Genomic DNA, 15,777 nt, shown 5'->3' with positions numbered 1-15,777 from the left:
TGAATTATATTAAATATTTTTTAATGTAATTGCAAAATAATGATTTTTGATTGGTTGCAAATAATGCTGAGAAAAAAGTGCAACTTAAAAATTTCAGGGACATATTCATAAATAGTCATCTGCTTTAATAGTATAGATATATATTGCCCACGCCAGATCCATTTAAATTATAGGAACAAAGAGGATAATTAAAGGAATAAAGTAGAATATACATGGGAGATATCTAGATTTTGCGTATAATACCGGTTTATAAAGACTAAATTTTAGGTTCAAATCGGTTAAACACTAACTCAATCGATGTAATATTAATTTTATGGGTCTGTTACAATGACCGGTTCGATGTTTCATAAAAGATAATGGTTTGTAACTGGTTTATATATGGCGATACTGGATTAAAATGATTCGATTTGTGTATGAAATGGTCCTTTTATGAACAATCGATGTCATTTGTATATTTGGACAGAGTCGATTTTTGATTGATTATTACTGGACCAATAAAAAAAATTTACTAATCTAGAACACAATTATTAGATGTCCGATCCATTTTATATGATAAGCTCATTAGTTGAGTTTATATTGTCTTAACTTTGGCCCACTCGTGTAGTAAATTTTAGATATCAGTTATATATGTATCCAAACAGGATATTTTTTTTTTATATAAAATCTGCTATTACTATATCCAAACACTCCAAATGGTACTTCTACTTTAATAAGATAGATATTTTGTACATATATATAAATGTGTGTCTATCTCAAACTTTAACTGAAGAAGTAAGCGAGAAAAAGGAAAAGGTGGCTCTGAAACCCATTCACTGACCCACCTTTATTTTTACCTTTGCTGGTTTAAGAAGCCGATACGAGTCTTTGAAGCGGTTTGTTATATCTACAAAAGCATACAGACTTCGAAATTATAATTACTTATGTTTACATATATTTACATTGTACAATGGTATACGTGTCTGTAAATGTGAGTGTGTACATACTACATATAGTGCATATTCCTACAAATCTAAATTTTGTGGCTTTTATGTTGTATTGTGGTATGGATTTACAAAAGTTAACAAAATTATTATGTCATTTTTATGATTAATGTTCACCAAAAACATTTTATGATTAATTTTGAGTTTCATTTTCGGAAAGAAATGTGAGATTCACCACTGTTAACTTAACCCTTTGTAGATGATGAAATTTCAAATGATAATTATATATTTCAGTATACTATATGCAGGAGTCACGAACCAAGCCTAATGAAACATTGGTATTAAGCTCTTAAAATGTTTGGAAAAGATTATATGGATACAAAAATTTAGATATTTTTTTAATCCCTAAAATTATCCAAAATATATTTTAGCTGAAAATTTTAAAATATCCCTATGTGTGGCAGTGTCTTGTTGTGTGTGTATACTCTATATATTAATATATGTAAGTTAAGTAAATTAACTACATAATTATGTACGAGAAAATCTTAGTATTAATTTTATATGGTCTATACATGTAAAATAACCATTGGCAGTGTGGTAGCCAGTCCACTCTATAGTACTAAGTGTATTTTTCCCGTGACCGATTGGATTAGCCGATAGAATTTATAAAAAAGCCGAGAGTTTATTAAAAAAAAACATTTGTTGGCAACTAAAATTACTTCACCCTACGTTTGTTTAGCATTACTGTACCCTACGTTTCGTCCCAATAGCCACCTTCTAAATGTCTAGTAACTTCTAGTTAAGAACGAAAGAGAATTAATAAACAAACAAAAGAAGAAGAAGAAGAAGAATAGATGTTTACTATCCAAAACACAAGGGTCTTTGAAGTCAAAAAGAAGAGAGAGAAGAGAGAGAGAAGAGAGAGCGTCCTTGCTTGGCTCCGGCGGTTGGCCGGCGCGTGAGCGGCCGTGCCAATGCCGGAGTCCTTTCTGGTTAGATTAAAAGTGTTCCCCTTGGCTTTTTCTTCGGCGTCCTGTGAACGTACGCCTTGTCCGAGTTCTGGTTACGACTCCATCCTTGTCGGTGGGTTCGTGGTTGGAGCAACGACGCGTTCCTTATGGAGATCCGGGAGAGGAAGCGGCCAGTGTGTTCTGTTTTGGTGGTTCCCGGGAGGTGGAGGCTCGCTCAGATCCACTGTCGTCGGTCTAGTTTCCGAGAAGGAGTCTCCCTCAGATCTGCCTTCGCCGGCTTTGGCTTCGGAGGACGGAGACTAGTATAGCTCCGTGCTGCCGCGAAGAAATCCTTATCATTGGGTCTTTGTTTTTTTCTTTATTTTCGTTTCGTTTTCGCCCGCTATGATCGCGGTTAAGGGTGGTTGGAGTCACGGCGGAGATCTTCCTCTTAGAAGTGAAGTTTGCCGGTGATGGTCAGTTGTCTTAAGGTTTGAGAGATGCGGTTCTCGAGTCGCCGGTCTAGGGTTTCAAGTGGTTGAAAGTCGATGGAGATATCAAGGTACGATTATACTCCTCGGCGTGTTGACTGAGCGCTGTAGAACGGGTTAGGTTTCGGTTTGGAGGCTTTGCCGGTTTCAAAGCTCCGACGAACGTGGCGGTGCAACGGCGAAAGCGGCTGGGTTGAGGCGGTATCGACGGATGTCGAGTGAATGGAGCAGAGTTCTCCACGTGTCGCGACTGCCTCCTCATCGTTTTGTCCGTCTGGACCGTGGGTCTTGTGGGTTTGGGCCGAGGGCTGTTGTAGGTTTTGTGTAGCCCGTGGGTGTTTGGGCTTTTTGTTTTTATGTTTGGTTGTAACTGGGCTTCGGCCAGTTATGGGCTTTGCCTATTTATATAATCTAAATCTTTGAGGGAAAAAAAAAAGAATAGATGTTTACTTTAGCAAAAAAAAAAAAAATAGATGTTTATCAAATAAAAAGATAAGAAGGATGACGAAAAAAAAAGACGAGGAGAGGAAGATAGATCACATGGGCATCGAGCTGGAGGAAGTGATCATTATTCTTTTGTTATTCAAATTTGGTTTTATTTTTATTTTATTTCAATTTTCTGCAGAGATAAAGGAATTAAGAGGTTGCTTGATAAGTAAGGCAATTTGAGCAGTGTACCCATCATATGGACCACACCATCCCTTAATTTTCTTATTATATTCTTGTTGTAGTTTAATTTGATTTGTTTTATATTATATGGTGTCCTTGAAGATCCGTTTACGTTAGCATGAATTACGAAATCATGGCAATTATTCTTCTTACATAGGTTTCAAATCAGACAATAGTTTACTTTTCCCATAAAACGTTTAGTGAAATATAACCCTGAAAATAATACGCTTATTAGTTTAAAGCAGTACCTGTTACTTTTATTGATGAAACAAGTATTTGTTCTTTTTTTTTGTAACCAAAAACAAGTATTTGTTCGTGAAACATATTTATTGTACGCGTTCTCTTTCATACGATTTCATAATACTCTAGATAAATATATGTTATTTTTTTTTCTTCATTGATCTCGAGTACATTGACTGTAATGATTATAAAGTTCTATCGCATAAACAATCTTCATGGTTTTTCATCAATATTTAAACATAGATACGGTCAAAACTAACGAAGAAACAAAGCGAGTAACTAGGATACAAGGTAAAAGAAACGTGTACCTACCCTTAAACTTTGCGAATAAGCTTCATCATATGCTTAGATCATAAACGTAAGATAGAATACAAATAAAGTTTGTGTCCGTAACGGAAATATAATTATATAAACGAACAAGGACAAGACTTGGATTCACCCCTTATGATGAACTTTCAAATTCACATCAATTGTTAGTACCAATCAAAGTGCCATGTAAGATTAGTAAAAAAAGAAAACAAAATTAAAAAGAAAAAAAAGGGAAAGAAATGAAAATACGTCGACTAATTCTTGTAACTCCATCTATGGCTTCTTCTTCATCACCAACACATAATTTTAAAAGCTTTTTTATCATCTACACAGAATATTGAAAGTTTTATTTGTCAAATTGGTGTCTACAATCCTTTTCCTTTATATCTTAAATCTAAACCCAAAATACTAAATCATAAACCCAAAATACTAAACCCTAAACCCTTGGGTAAACCCTAAATCCTTGGGTAAAGAGATATTTCAAATGTTTAGAGTTTACCCAAGGGTGTAGGATTTATCCAAGGGTTTAAGGGTTTAATTTTTAGAATTTACCCAAGGATTTAGGGTTCAGTGTTTTGGGTTTACCAATTTGACAAATAAAGCTTTCAATATTCTGTGTGACTGATAAAGTAGCTTTCAATATTTTATATAGGTGATGAAGAAGAAGTCATGGATGACGTTAAAAAAATTAGTCTAAGTCTTTTTTATTTCTTTCCTTTTTTTAATTTTGTTTCTTTTTTTTATTAATTTTACATGGCACTTTAATTGGTGCTAACAATTGAAGTGAATTTGAGAGTTCATCACAGGGGGTGAACCCAAGTTTTGTTCAACTAACAACGGAATTCTATGAATAAACGAAAACCATTCGTCGAAGAAAAGATATTACCGTTCTTGATTTCCTGTGACGCTGTATTTTAATATCTGACTGTTGATCTAGAAAAGTCATGTGCAATAACCCGAGACGGCTCTTTATGATGTATGAATTAAGATTGATGTAGGCTCCACAAACGATGGGTCCATGAGTTAATATCTCTGAATTGGATTGTAGTTTTAGAGCTTGAAACTCTCTTCGACCATTTTGTATTATAATCACGGTTCGAAGAGTCGAAACTAAACTGCAAAGCATTTTAGAGCCCTTCGACGTTACTATCCAAACGTAAATTTTGAAATTCTCGACCTGGTGACTGGTGCTACAATATTATTATCGATATATATCATAGTTATTGGTATATCCAATGTGTAAGGAATTTAGTTTGACAAAAAAATATTCCCGTCTATTTTTTAATAAGCGGGATCAAGATGAAAGGGTTGACATAAACATAATGTTTTTATTTTAATCGAATATATATGCACGACAGAAAAAAATATAGCTTGTTAGTATAAAACAAATCTATATTAGATTAAACTAAAAGCATTTCGATTTCACAAGGATTGTAACTTTATCGTTAAGAGATTCGTGTTAAGGATGCACAAAAGACCATCTCAATCCCAACGGTAAAACCCCATCAAAGGAAAAGTAGGAAAAAATCTTATGTATATAAGTTACAAAAAAAAAACTTATGTGTATATATATATATAATACACACCATAATTATGTTATGTTGTTAACTAAAGTTTTTAAAATGTTGGGAGTCCAGGAATGAAATCTTTGTCAAAAAAAAAGAGTCAAGGAATGAAATCATGGAGGGGCCAAAGATATGTCCTGAATAAAACATATAGATGCTAATGATTGCCTCTTTGTCTGGATTATCATATCTTTCGTCATAATTTTTATTTCATGTAAATTTCTATAACTTTTCGAGTAAATTTAAAACTTGCATAAGTTTTTAGCTTCATTTTGATCCTTCGTATCACGAAGTCATAAATCATCTTGATTTTAACTTCTGGATTCTAAATGAAGATTTAAACATAAAACAAATTAGGTTATGAATTCTTTTGGACATGTGGTAAACACATCGAAGATCATAGAGCACTGGTGTGGCGTATTGTTAAAAACGTATCGGCATTAATTAAAAATAGAAAATGCAACCAAATAAATGGGTCCAAAATTAGGAAAAATTCGGAAAACAAGAGAAAATATTTCAACGGCGTAATCTCTTATTTCTTTCAAGTGAAAATAGCAGTAAAACTTTGATAAGGGTGTTGAAGTTGTTCTGTTCTTGATTCGTACGTTCTTTGAGAAGGGTGTTTAACTATTGGTTCCGACTCAAGGAGTTGTACATTTTAGAAAATATATCTCATGTCATGTCAACCTCTGCCCTGAACTCTGACCGGAAAATCGTTACCGGTCCCGCCGGTTATGTTCTTGAAGACGTTCCTCATTTCTCTGATTACATCCCTAATCTTCCTGTACGGTTACTCTGTCTTTTTCCTCTGTTCTTTGATACGATAATGTGAAGAACTCTGCAAATGTGTGCGCGCGGGAAGAATAAAAGTCTGAAACTTTATGAGATGTTTGGTTTAAAGTTACTGTTTTTCTATTTATGTTTTCAGACATATCCTATTCCATTACAAGACAACGCTGCTTACTCTGTTGTTAAGTAAGTCACCGTTTGCTCTTTTTACCACAAAGAAGTTAACTTTCTTTCCAAGTTCGTTACTTTTTCCCTACGTATAGCTAATTCGGTTTAGAAATATGTAATCCTTAACCGGTTAATAAGCTTCTTGTGTGTGTTTTCAGACAGTACTTCGTGGATGAGGATGACACAGTTCCTCAAAAAGGTAAGTGAAAGCTCTTTCCTTTAGCCATTAATTGTTCATCCTGATAGCCAGAGAGGAACACATTTCGGCAGAGCAGGACCATGTCAAAAGGTACTTCTGTCTTCTTATATCCTCAAGAGTCTTAACCTTTGCGAAGATGAGCGTTGATCTTGTTCGTTTTGTACGTAGGTTTACTTCGAGTCAGATGATGTTCTTGCTTGCATTGTTACATGTGGTGGCTTGTGTCCCGAACTTAATACTGTACTTAGAGAGATAGTTTGTGGATTATATTACCTGTATTGTGTCAAGAGGTTTACTTAATACTGTAAGGTTTATAACTGTGAAAATATAATGTAATAACTTTTGGTTTGATTTTACAATTTATTTATAATAATAAAGTTTATATACATGGTTTAATTAAACTTTACATGATAGAAAATGATTACTTGAATATGAGGAAACTATTAGTATAAATCAAACTGCAGCTGGCTTACCATCTTTACGAGGATCACTAACTGCAGTGAGCAATCCCTTGAATGGTTTCAATCTCTTGGTAGAGTCTTTACCAAGCTTCCTTCCAAGTTCAATAATCTTTTCTTTATCTTCGTCTTCCTTCAAACTCTGAACAATAAGTTGAACAATAGCTCCACCTGATATCTCCTCAAGTTCATGTCCCGTCTCTGCTAAGAACATCTTACTATCTTTAGTAACTCCTATATGATCACCGTTAATCGCCGTGAAGTTCTCATATTGAACAACGTTTGGTACTAACTGCAACAATAAGTCAATAACCAGACAAAGCAATGATTATTTTTCATATGAATGTTAGTAAAAAAAACATTATGATATGTAGTTTTTGTCACCTTGTGGTAAACTCTTGCACTCTCTACAGCTTCTAATGGTTTCATCTTCAACACAAAGAAGTTTAGGAAGACTTGAACCACCGCCGGGATTATCTTCATTCCTCCACTTCCTCCAAGCGTCGCCACCAGCTCACCGTCCTGCAAAAACAGTAATCAACCGTGAGTTTTCATGGAGTATATGACCGTGTGTGTGTGAAGTTGATGCTAAAAAAAACCTTGGTGATAACAAGAGGTGTCATGGAAGACAAAGGTCTCTTGTTTGGTTCGATGAAGTTTGTAGGAGCTGGAGGGAGATTGTCAGGAGTGTTCTCCGTCGGTACAGAGAAATCATCCATCTCGTTGTTCAGCACGATCCCCGTGGAAGGAGACAAGACTTTAGCACCAAAAACAAAGTTCACAGTCGTTGTCATAGACACGGTGTTTCTGTCCGAATCCACAATGCTGAAATGACTCGTCCCTTGGTCCCTGAGCTGGCTCCAACGGTTCAAGTAGTACTCAGGAGGGAACGTGGTGTTGTCCAAGATCCTCTCTCGTATACTTTCTGCACGAGGCTTTGATAGCATTTGCTTCATAGCGTTTGTTATGTTGACAAACTCAGGGTCTCCAAGATCCATACGAGCTGCGAACATATGTTTCATTGCTTCTATCAAACGGTGCAGACCAAGGTCAGAGCCTGAACTAGTGTATAGCTCCGAGTAGCTGTCCAAGATGTCCATAACCATCGAGAAACCAACCGTTCCGCTCGACGGTGGTGGCATTCCGTAGATCCTGTAACCCATGACATCCACGGCCATTGCATTGGTGACTCTGACTTTATAGTTTCTTAAGTCATCCATCGTTATGATCCCTCCCGCCTTTTTCACATCCTCGACGAGTTTTTCGCCAACTGTCCCATTGTAAAACGCAGCCGGACCTAGCTCGGAGATCATCTCTAGACTCCGAGCTAGTTCCGGGTTATAGCAAGTCTCACCGGGTTTCAAAACCTGTCCGTTTCTTGAGAAGACATTACGCAAACCCGGGTCTTTGAGTATCGTCGAAGAGTGTTTCGATATGGCTTGTCCTAGATACGGAGCCACCACGAAGCCGCCTCGTGCCAGCTCAATAGCTGGCTCGAAAAGCGGCTTCCACGGAAGGCGGCCGTATCGTTTCCAAGCCTCGTAAAGTCCAGCGATCTCTCCCGGGACTCCCATCGACAATGCACCTATCGACTTCGCATCCTCATCACCCTTATACATGTCCTGCATCATCAGTTCAAAAGCTAAACACATTGTACTCAAAGACGGTTATGAGCATAGCGAAATGAAACATTTAAATATAACCCGCAAAATACGTTTATATCCTTCAGCTCCAGATGATTATAATAATATGTTTAGTAATTGTATCAAACTTCCAGAATCTCAGAGCCGGTCCTATTGAACTAAGTTCGGAAACTAGATCAAGAATAGACTTCATACCTTAGAAGCAGCTAATGGAGCGGTTTCTCTCATGTCAAACGCCTCAGCTTTCGAATCTTCCGTTGAGCTAACTATCAAGAAGGCTCCACCGCCGATTCCGCTAGACATGGGATTAACAACACCGACGCATAAGGAAGTAGCCACGGCGGCGTCAACCGCATGTCCACCTCTTCTGAGGACAGAGACTCCAATATCCGAGCACCTGCCGTCGTCAGCCGCGACAACACCGTTCTTTGACTCAACCGCGTCGCTTCTGGTTTCATGACTGTGACGGTTGGTCGCTTCTCTCAACAACCAAACTGTTATGTCCTCACTAAAGCAATAACCTACAGACAGAGTTAACGTTCTTGCAAAAGTCAATGGCTCTCAGGGTCATGTAATGGTTCCTGTATTATATTAGAAGAGAAGAAACTGACCTGAAACTGCGACTAGAATCAGAAGAAGCAGAGGAAGAGTTGTCCTTAGATTGTTTCTGTGTTTCTTAGTCTCTGCGACCGTTTCTTGGTTGATTCCGAGAAGAGGGTCGGTGAGGATTCTGTGAACCATATTAGATATCTTTCTCTTTCCTCTATGAATCTAAGAGAGAAGATAGTGAATGGGGTCCGAAAGAGAGATAGATTCCCAAGTTGCTATGTATTTTGGATTTATTCTTCGAAGTTCGTGATTGGGTTGTCTGAATATTCTTCTAAACAATACTCTACACGCACTACTTGTTTAAGTGTTCTGAATAAAAATTTTAAAATGGCAAAAAATATAAAATTTGACAAATAACAGTTCTTAAATAATCTTATCTTAAGTCTATTATAACTTCTTTTTGAATTAGCTCTCTTGTCCACAATTTTCTTTTGGGAAAATTGTTCACCTTTTTTTTATACTGATAAGATGTCAATATCATCGACCTTGAAGATGAAAGCTACCCAAAATATAATTCTAACTTTATTGATTTTTTATATGAAGACATAATCAACGAATTAAAAAGTTTTATTAACCATTTTTAAATAGGTAAAAAGAAGTAAAGTAACCAGAAATTATGCTTTATTTTTGTGTAAAATAAGCAGAAATTACGGTGGCTGATAACTTCAAAGCTTAGGTGAAGGAGCAGGAGCAGGAGTTGGAGCATCAGCAGCAGCTGGCTTCCCATCTTTTCGGAGATCACAAACTGCCGTCAGAACTGTCGTAGAATCATCTACTCTGTTTTGGACAACAAATTGAACAGTGGCTCCCACATTTGTAGGCACTAGTTCATGTTTTTTCGTCTTCAAGAAGTCTCGAGTCTCTTTTTTAAGCAAAATATGTTCTTTATTGTACACTTCCCAGTCCTCATATAACACTTGGTTTGGATCCAACTGCACAAAAACCAAAAGATCAATTTGATGATTCAAAACTGTTTGAAAAAATGTCTGTCTTGTCATTGATGCACGTACCTTGTGATACACTCTTGGACTCTTCACAGCCTCTAGAGGACTCATTTTGAGGACAAAGTGATTGAGGAACACTTGGATTACCGCCGGAATTATATAAATCCCGCCGCTCGCTCCAATAACTCCGACTAGCTCATTGTCCTACCAGAAGGAAACAAAAATAGTTAGGTCACCTATAATCCTCTGTTTTCACTCTGTTCAGTTCAGATAATAAATGTACTTATGTTACTCTGTTTTTACTCTCTATTACCTACATTTCAATAAAATAGTATTTTAATAAAAGCTTAAAAGTAAATTGAAAATATGATTGGTTATTGGTTCTTTTCTCTCTTTAGTTACATAAAGATGTTTTTCTGAATACTTGTGTTTTGATGCAAAACTACTTATAATTTGAAATTGAGGGAGTATTTGCTAATACAAATATAAGTCATTCTTTTTATTCTGTTTCACTGAGACTGTAACGAACCTAAACTCTTTTGGTTATGTTTTATATCACCGAGACACTAGATTTGGGTATGTTTCGTTGAGAAACCCTAAGATCCCCTGTTTCAGTTCTGTTTTGCTTGACAAAAAATGAAAAAACAAACTTTTTTTTTTGAGTTTGCATCTTCAATTACCTTTGTGATGATTAGAGGCATCATGGAAGACAAAGGCCTCTTGTTTGCCTTGATGTAATTCGCGGGTGCCGCAGATTTCTCGGTTGGTATCGAGAAATCAGCCATCTGGTTGTTGAGAATAATACCAGTAGAAGTTGACATAAACCCTGCCCCGAACGCGTAATTCACAGTTGTCGTCATCGACACGACGTTTCTGTCTTTGTCCACTACACAGAAATGGCTCGTTCCTTCATCCTTGAGCTGTTTGTATCTGTTATAACATAAAGCTCTGTCAAAAAAAAATTCTCCACATTCCCAATTAAGTTAAAGTCAAATCACTTACTTGTTGCGGTAATAATCTGGTGGGTAAGTCTGGTCATCGGATATATAGCTCTGAATCTTTCGGGCCCAATCCTTAGAAGTCATATTTTTCACGACATCAGATATTCCCTCAACAAACGCAGGATCTCCTAGATCCATTCGAGCTACAAGCATAAACTTTATGGCTTCTATAACCCGATGCAGAAAGAGATTCTTATCAATATCATATGTATCTTTGTATTGCTCCAATATATTCATAACCTGTTTGTTTCCAACATCACAACATGAAATCTAGCTATTATTAACATTTATATACGATACTATATCTTATAAGAAAAAAGGAGTCACATCATTTCTCACCATTGCAAAACCTGACGTTCCACTAGAAGGGGGCCACATTCCTTGTAGTTTGAACCCCATAACATCATTTACAACCATTGCATCGGTCACGTTGACTTTATAATTCCTTAGATCATCCAACGTCATGCTCCCTCCGGCCTTATTCAGATCATTTACTAGATTTTTAGCCACATCATCTTGGTAAAACGCTGTGGCCCCTTTCTCCGCCACTTTCTTCAACGTCTCTGCGAGTTTGCTGTTCTTACATGTATCCCCTTCCGTCAACAACTTGCCTCCGATAACGAAAACACTCGCTAAACCAATATCATTCTTGATCTTGTCCTCGTTGGTGGATAAGGCGAAGGCGAGATGTGGACCAACCTTGAAACCATCTCGAGCCAGTTTAATAGACGGCTTCACCAGCAGTTCCCAATCAACACGGCCATTTTTGGTCCACGCTTCGTGAAGACCGGCTACCTCTCCTGGAACTGCTACAGACAATGGTCCTTTTTGTTTCTTCTCCTCTCTGCCCTTGAACATATCCTATTTTACAATTTATAAAGTTTAGCCTACTACAAAAAGTTCATATAAGAAAAAGAACTTTTAAATTAGCGTACTGAAAAAAAAGTTATTCATCCAGTGTAACTTTTAATCTAGTGCATCGTTTAAAGTTCACATCTATTAGTATGCATATGTGAGTTGTTGATAACCAAAAAAAAAAGATAACTATGAAAAATTAAGTTTATAACTACTTTTTAAACATTGTTAGAAATGGAATTTTAGCAACTTTTTCTTTGTTTATTTAGTCAACAATAAACTTATTTTTATTGCATCTTTTATCTTCTATAATTTTGTATCTAAAAATCTTCGTTCAGTTTTGATCGAATATAGTAAAAAAGATAATAAAAATAATAAAGTAAATATATACAGAATGTAGAAAACCCAAGGAAAGGACAAAAACATGTAACTTTGTAAGTGATGATAAGAACCTGGTATGCAGTGGAAGAAGCTGTTTCTCGCATGTCATAAGCTTTCGCCGAACCAGTTGCGGAGGAGCCTACGACCATGAAGGCTCCACCGCCGATTCCACTCGACGTTGGATTCACGACACCTAAGCAAAACGCGACGGCCACTGCGGCGTCTACGGCAGAGCCGTCTAGTCGTCTTAGCACATCCGCACCAATCTCTGAACATGTCTCGTGATCGGCGGCGACGACGCCGTTTCTCGACGTCACAACGAAGTCTTTGTCATTGCTTTTGGTTTCAGATTCTTCGCCGGTAAAATGTCTGACGAATATAAACCCTAATAATTATAGAAGAAAAATATTTCATATCACTGCACGTAACTCATTTGTATTGTGGACAAAAATGTAGCGGGAATTGAATCAAACCTAACAACCTAAAACTTCGTTATTATTTAAAATGGTATATATTTAAAACTGCTATGAAGTGAATCAAAAAAAAAGAAACCAAAAATTTGTCTACATTATCATAAATAAAAATAAGGAAAATCGCATAAAAAACCCTCAAAGTGTCATTTACTAACACTTTAAACCTTGAAGTTTTTTCACTAACACTTTTAACCTTCAAAGTGACATTTGTATCATAAAACCTTCAAATAAAAAAATTAACCGGTTCAGCAGGTAATTTTTTAAAAATAATTATTTAATTAATAAAATAAACAAAATAACTAAATAAAAATCCAAAAAATAAATAAAAATCGAAAAATTCTAATAAAATTTACAAAAATGGAAAAAAATCAAAAAAAATAAATTAAAAATTTTAGAAAATTAAATAAATATATTAAAAATTAAATTATTTTCTAAAAATATTAATAAAAATAACTAAAAAGTTAATAATAAATAAGATTAAATATAAATAGAGAATAACTAAATAAAAAGTTCACAACTTTTTTAAAAAATGGAAAATATAAATTCAAAATCACTAGTGATGATGATGGTTTCTCACATAACCATTAACAATGATGATAATTGCCATATCTCCAACGATAGTTTCCAACATCATCTTGAAAATGACAAAAAAAATCTTTTTCCAAACTTTTGAATTTTCATTTTTTTTTTGAAATATATGAATTTTTATTTTTCTGTTTTTTTAATTTGATCTCATTTAGTTTTGAATTTTAATTAATTTTCTGATGTTTTCTAATTTTCTGATTTTTATTAATTAATATATAATTACATAAGAATCAAAAAGTTAGAAAAAATCCGAAATTAATTATTATTTAGAAAATTAAAATTCAAAAATAAATGAGATCAAACTAAAAACAGAAAATAAAAAAAATTCATATATTTCAAAAAAAAATGAAAATTCAAAAGTTTGAAAAAGATTTTTTTTGTCATTTTTAAGATGATGTTGGAAACTATCATTAGAGATATGACAATTATCGTCATTGTTAATGGTTATGTGAGAAAACCATCATCGTCACTTGTGAATTTTGAATTTTTGAGTTTTATATTTTCCATTTTTTAAAAAAAAACTGTGAACTTTTTATTTAGTTCTTCTCTATTTAAATTAATCTTATTTGTTATTAATTTTTTAGTTATTTTTATTAATATTTTAGAAAATAATTTAATTTTTAATATTTATTTAATTTCTAAATTTTTATTTTATTTTTTTTATTTCTTTTTTTTTTAATTTTTGTAAATTTTATTAAAATTTTCGATTTTTATTTATTTTTGGATTTTTATTTATTTATTTTGTTTATTTTATTAATTAAATAATTATTTTTGAAAAATTATCTGCTGAACCGGTCAATTTTTTGATTTGGAGGTTTTTTATGATACAAATGTCACTTTGAAAGTTAAAAATGTTAGTGAAAAAACTTCAAGGTTTAAAGTGCTAGTAAGTGACATTTTGAGGATTTTTTATGCGATTTTCCCAATAAAAATATATAGTCAATCATAGAAACAAAACCAAATTCCAATACTTGATCAAGTCTGGTTACAGCATATTACTGAAAGCATGGTGTAAGCTGTAAGTTAATTAGAGAGAGGAAGCAAAAAAAAGAGGCAATACCTGCGCCTCCGAGAAGAAAGAGAGACAAACACAATGCAATTGCAATCTGATATCTTCTTGATCTGTTTTTATTGACGTCAGAAATCATCGTCGTGTTAGACTTTTCGATGTCCAAAAATGGATCTTGCATTGTACCCCGACTCATTTTGTGTACTCTTTGGCTAAGGAGTCAAGTCTGGATTCAAAAGTATTTGGATGTGTAGATACAATCAGAGAGATGAGATTTATATAGCCAGATGGAGTCCAGAGAGAGAGAGACTGAGATTAGATGATGTACTAACTCTAAAATATGTGTTAATGTTGCATGAAACTGCACGTCTTCTACGTAATTGTTATAATGTATAACTAGTTAATATAACTAAGCTATTTTAATTTGCATCAGTCATGTGTTTCTCATTAGTCATATATACTAATACAATCATCGTAATGCAAGGGTGGGAACAGACTTTAAGAACGTTGACGCTATCGGCCGATGATGCATTCATTATTTAAAACGTTGTCTAACACAAGAGTTGGTTACATAGAAAGACACATTGTGTCTTTGTTTTACATTGTGATACACTTCCCATTCGTGGAATACTTTCTGGTGGAACCAAGGGATTGATTTGTCAAAATGGTCCTCGTGGGAACCAGTGGGTTATGCTTCATGGGGAAAACAACATGATATCTGAGTTTTAGGAATCTCGAACTTTAATCTGAACCACATGTATAAAAATCTGACCAATCCAATGACTCATATTAACTTTTTTCTTCTTCTTTATATTTATGGTATATTATTCATTTCACCTTCTGTTTGCATTTACTTTTTCTCAAAATTGCGGATATATAAAACCATATATTGGTTATAATAAATTTTATTAAAATATTTTTTACAATTTAAGATCCATTTTTATATTTATATTTTTACATTATACAAAAATATATGTGGACATGGATTGCCGAAACAACCACGGACGAAAAGAAGTAGATGGAGAAACATGGAGGATCTTCTATGTACAAATCACAATAGATTGTAGATGAAACTTTATTGACAAGATTACATAACAAGAAAGTTATTACACAAACCAATGTGACTGTGATTTGTGAACAAGGAAAAGTCAAAATGCGTTGTGGACAATGTTTTCTAAACAAAATTATGTGGACAAGGTTGCGTGGACAATTTTTTTATGGACAAGATTAGTAGAACATGTTACTAATCGTCAAAGCCACAACAATGTAACCCATCTCTCAGGTTTAACTTTGCAATTGCTAAACAATAAGAGTTCACATGCATTTGCCATGTCTTGTAGTTGATTTATGTGTTCTTGTTTTGGCTGCAGGTTATCCAAAATCAATGGTGTCGAAGGTCTTTCAAAACTCAGCGGTTCGTAAATGGCATTTTATAAATGTTAAAATACAAAACTAATGACATCTATTTTCTATATCCTCAGGCTTCTTGACAGTGTTTTTGATATATGGAGAACTAGAG

At 34.6% G+C, this 15,777-nt stretch overlaps 2 protein-coding genes across 2 annotated transcripts; both read right to left on the bottom strand.

Annotated features, from left to right (window-relative positions):
• Window positions 1–6,618: 6,618 nt before the first annotated feature.
• Window positions 6,619–9,257, bottom strand: LOC108831019 (glutathione hydrolase 3). The gene is made up of 5 exons (XM_018604574.2): window positions 9,013–9,257; window positions 8,597–8,922; window positions 7,358–8,380; window positions 7,143–7,280; window positions 6,619–7,050 (listed from the first exon to the last, which is right to left on the bottom strand). The coding sequence occupies exons 1-5, from the start codon at window positions 9,140–9,142 to the stop codon at window positions 6,754–6,756; spliced, it is 1,914 nt and encodes a 637-aa protein (XP_018460076.1). The 5' UTR covers window positions 9,143–9,257; the 3' UTR covers window positions 6,619–6,753.
• A 254-nt stretch (window positions 9,258–9,511) lies between these two features.
• LOC108831022 (glutathione hydrolase 3) lies at window positions 9,512–14,479 on the bottom strand. The gene is made up of 7 exons (XM_018604579.2): window positions 14,310–14,479; window positions 12,263–12,576; window positions 11,295–11,816; window positions 10,957–11,195; window positions 10,635–10,884; window positions 10,021–10,158; window positions 9,512–9,942 (listed from the first exon to the last, which is right to left on the bottom strand). Exons 1-7 carry the CDS (start codon window positions 14,452–14,454, stop codon window positions 9,676–9,678), a joined length of 1,875 nt encoding a protein of 624 aa, XP_018460081.1. The 5' UTR covers window positions 14,455–14,479; the 3' UTR covers window positions 9,512–9,675.
• Window positions 14,480–15,777: the final 1,298 nt, after the last annotated feature.

Source organism: Raphanus sativus, chromosome 4 (genome assembly GCF_000801105.2).
Source record: "Raphanus sativus cultivar WK10039 chromosome 4, ASM80110v3, whole genome shotgun sequence".
Classification (NCBI taxonomy): Eukaryota; Viridiplantae; Streptophyta; class Magnoliopsida; order Brassicales; family Brassicaceae; genus Raphanus; species Raphanus sativus.
Note: the sequence above shows the minus strand (reverse complement) of the source record. Positions and strands in the feature narration are given on the sequence as shown.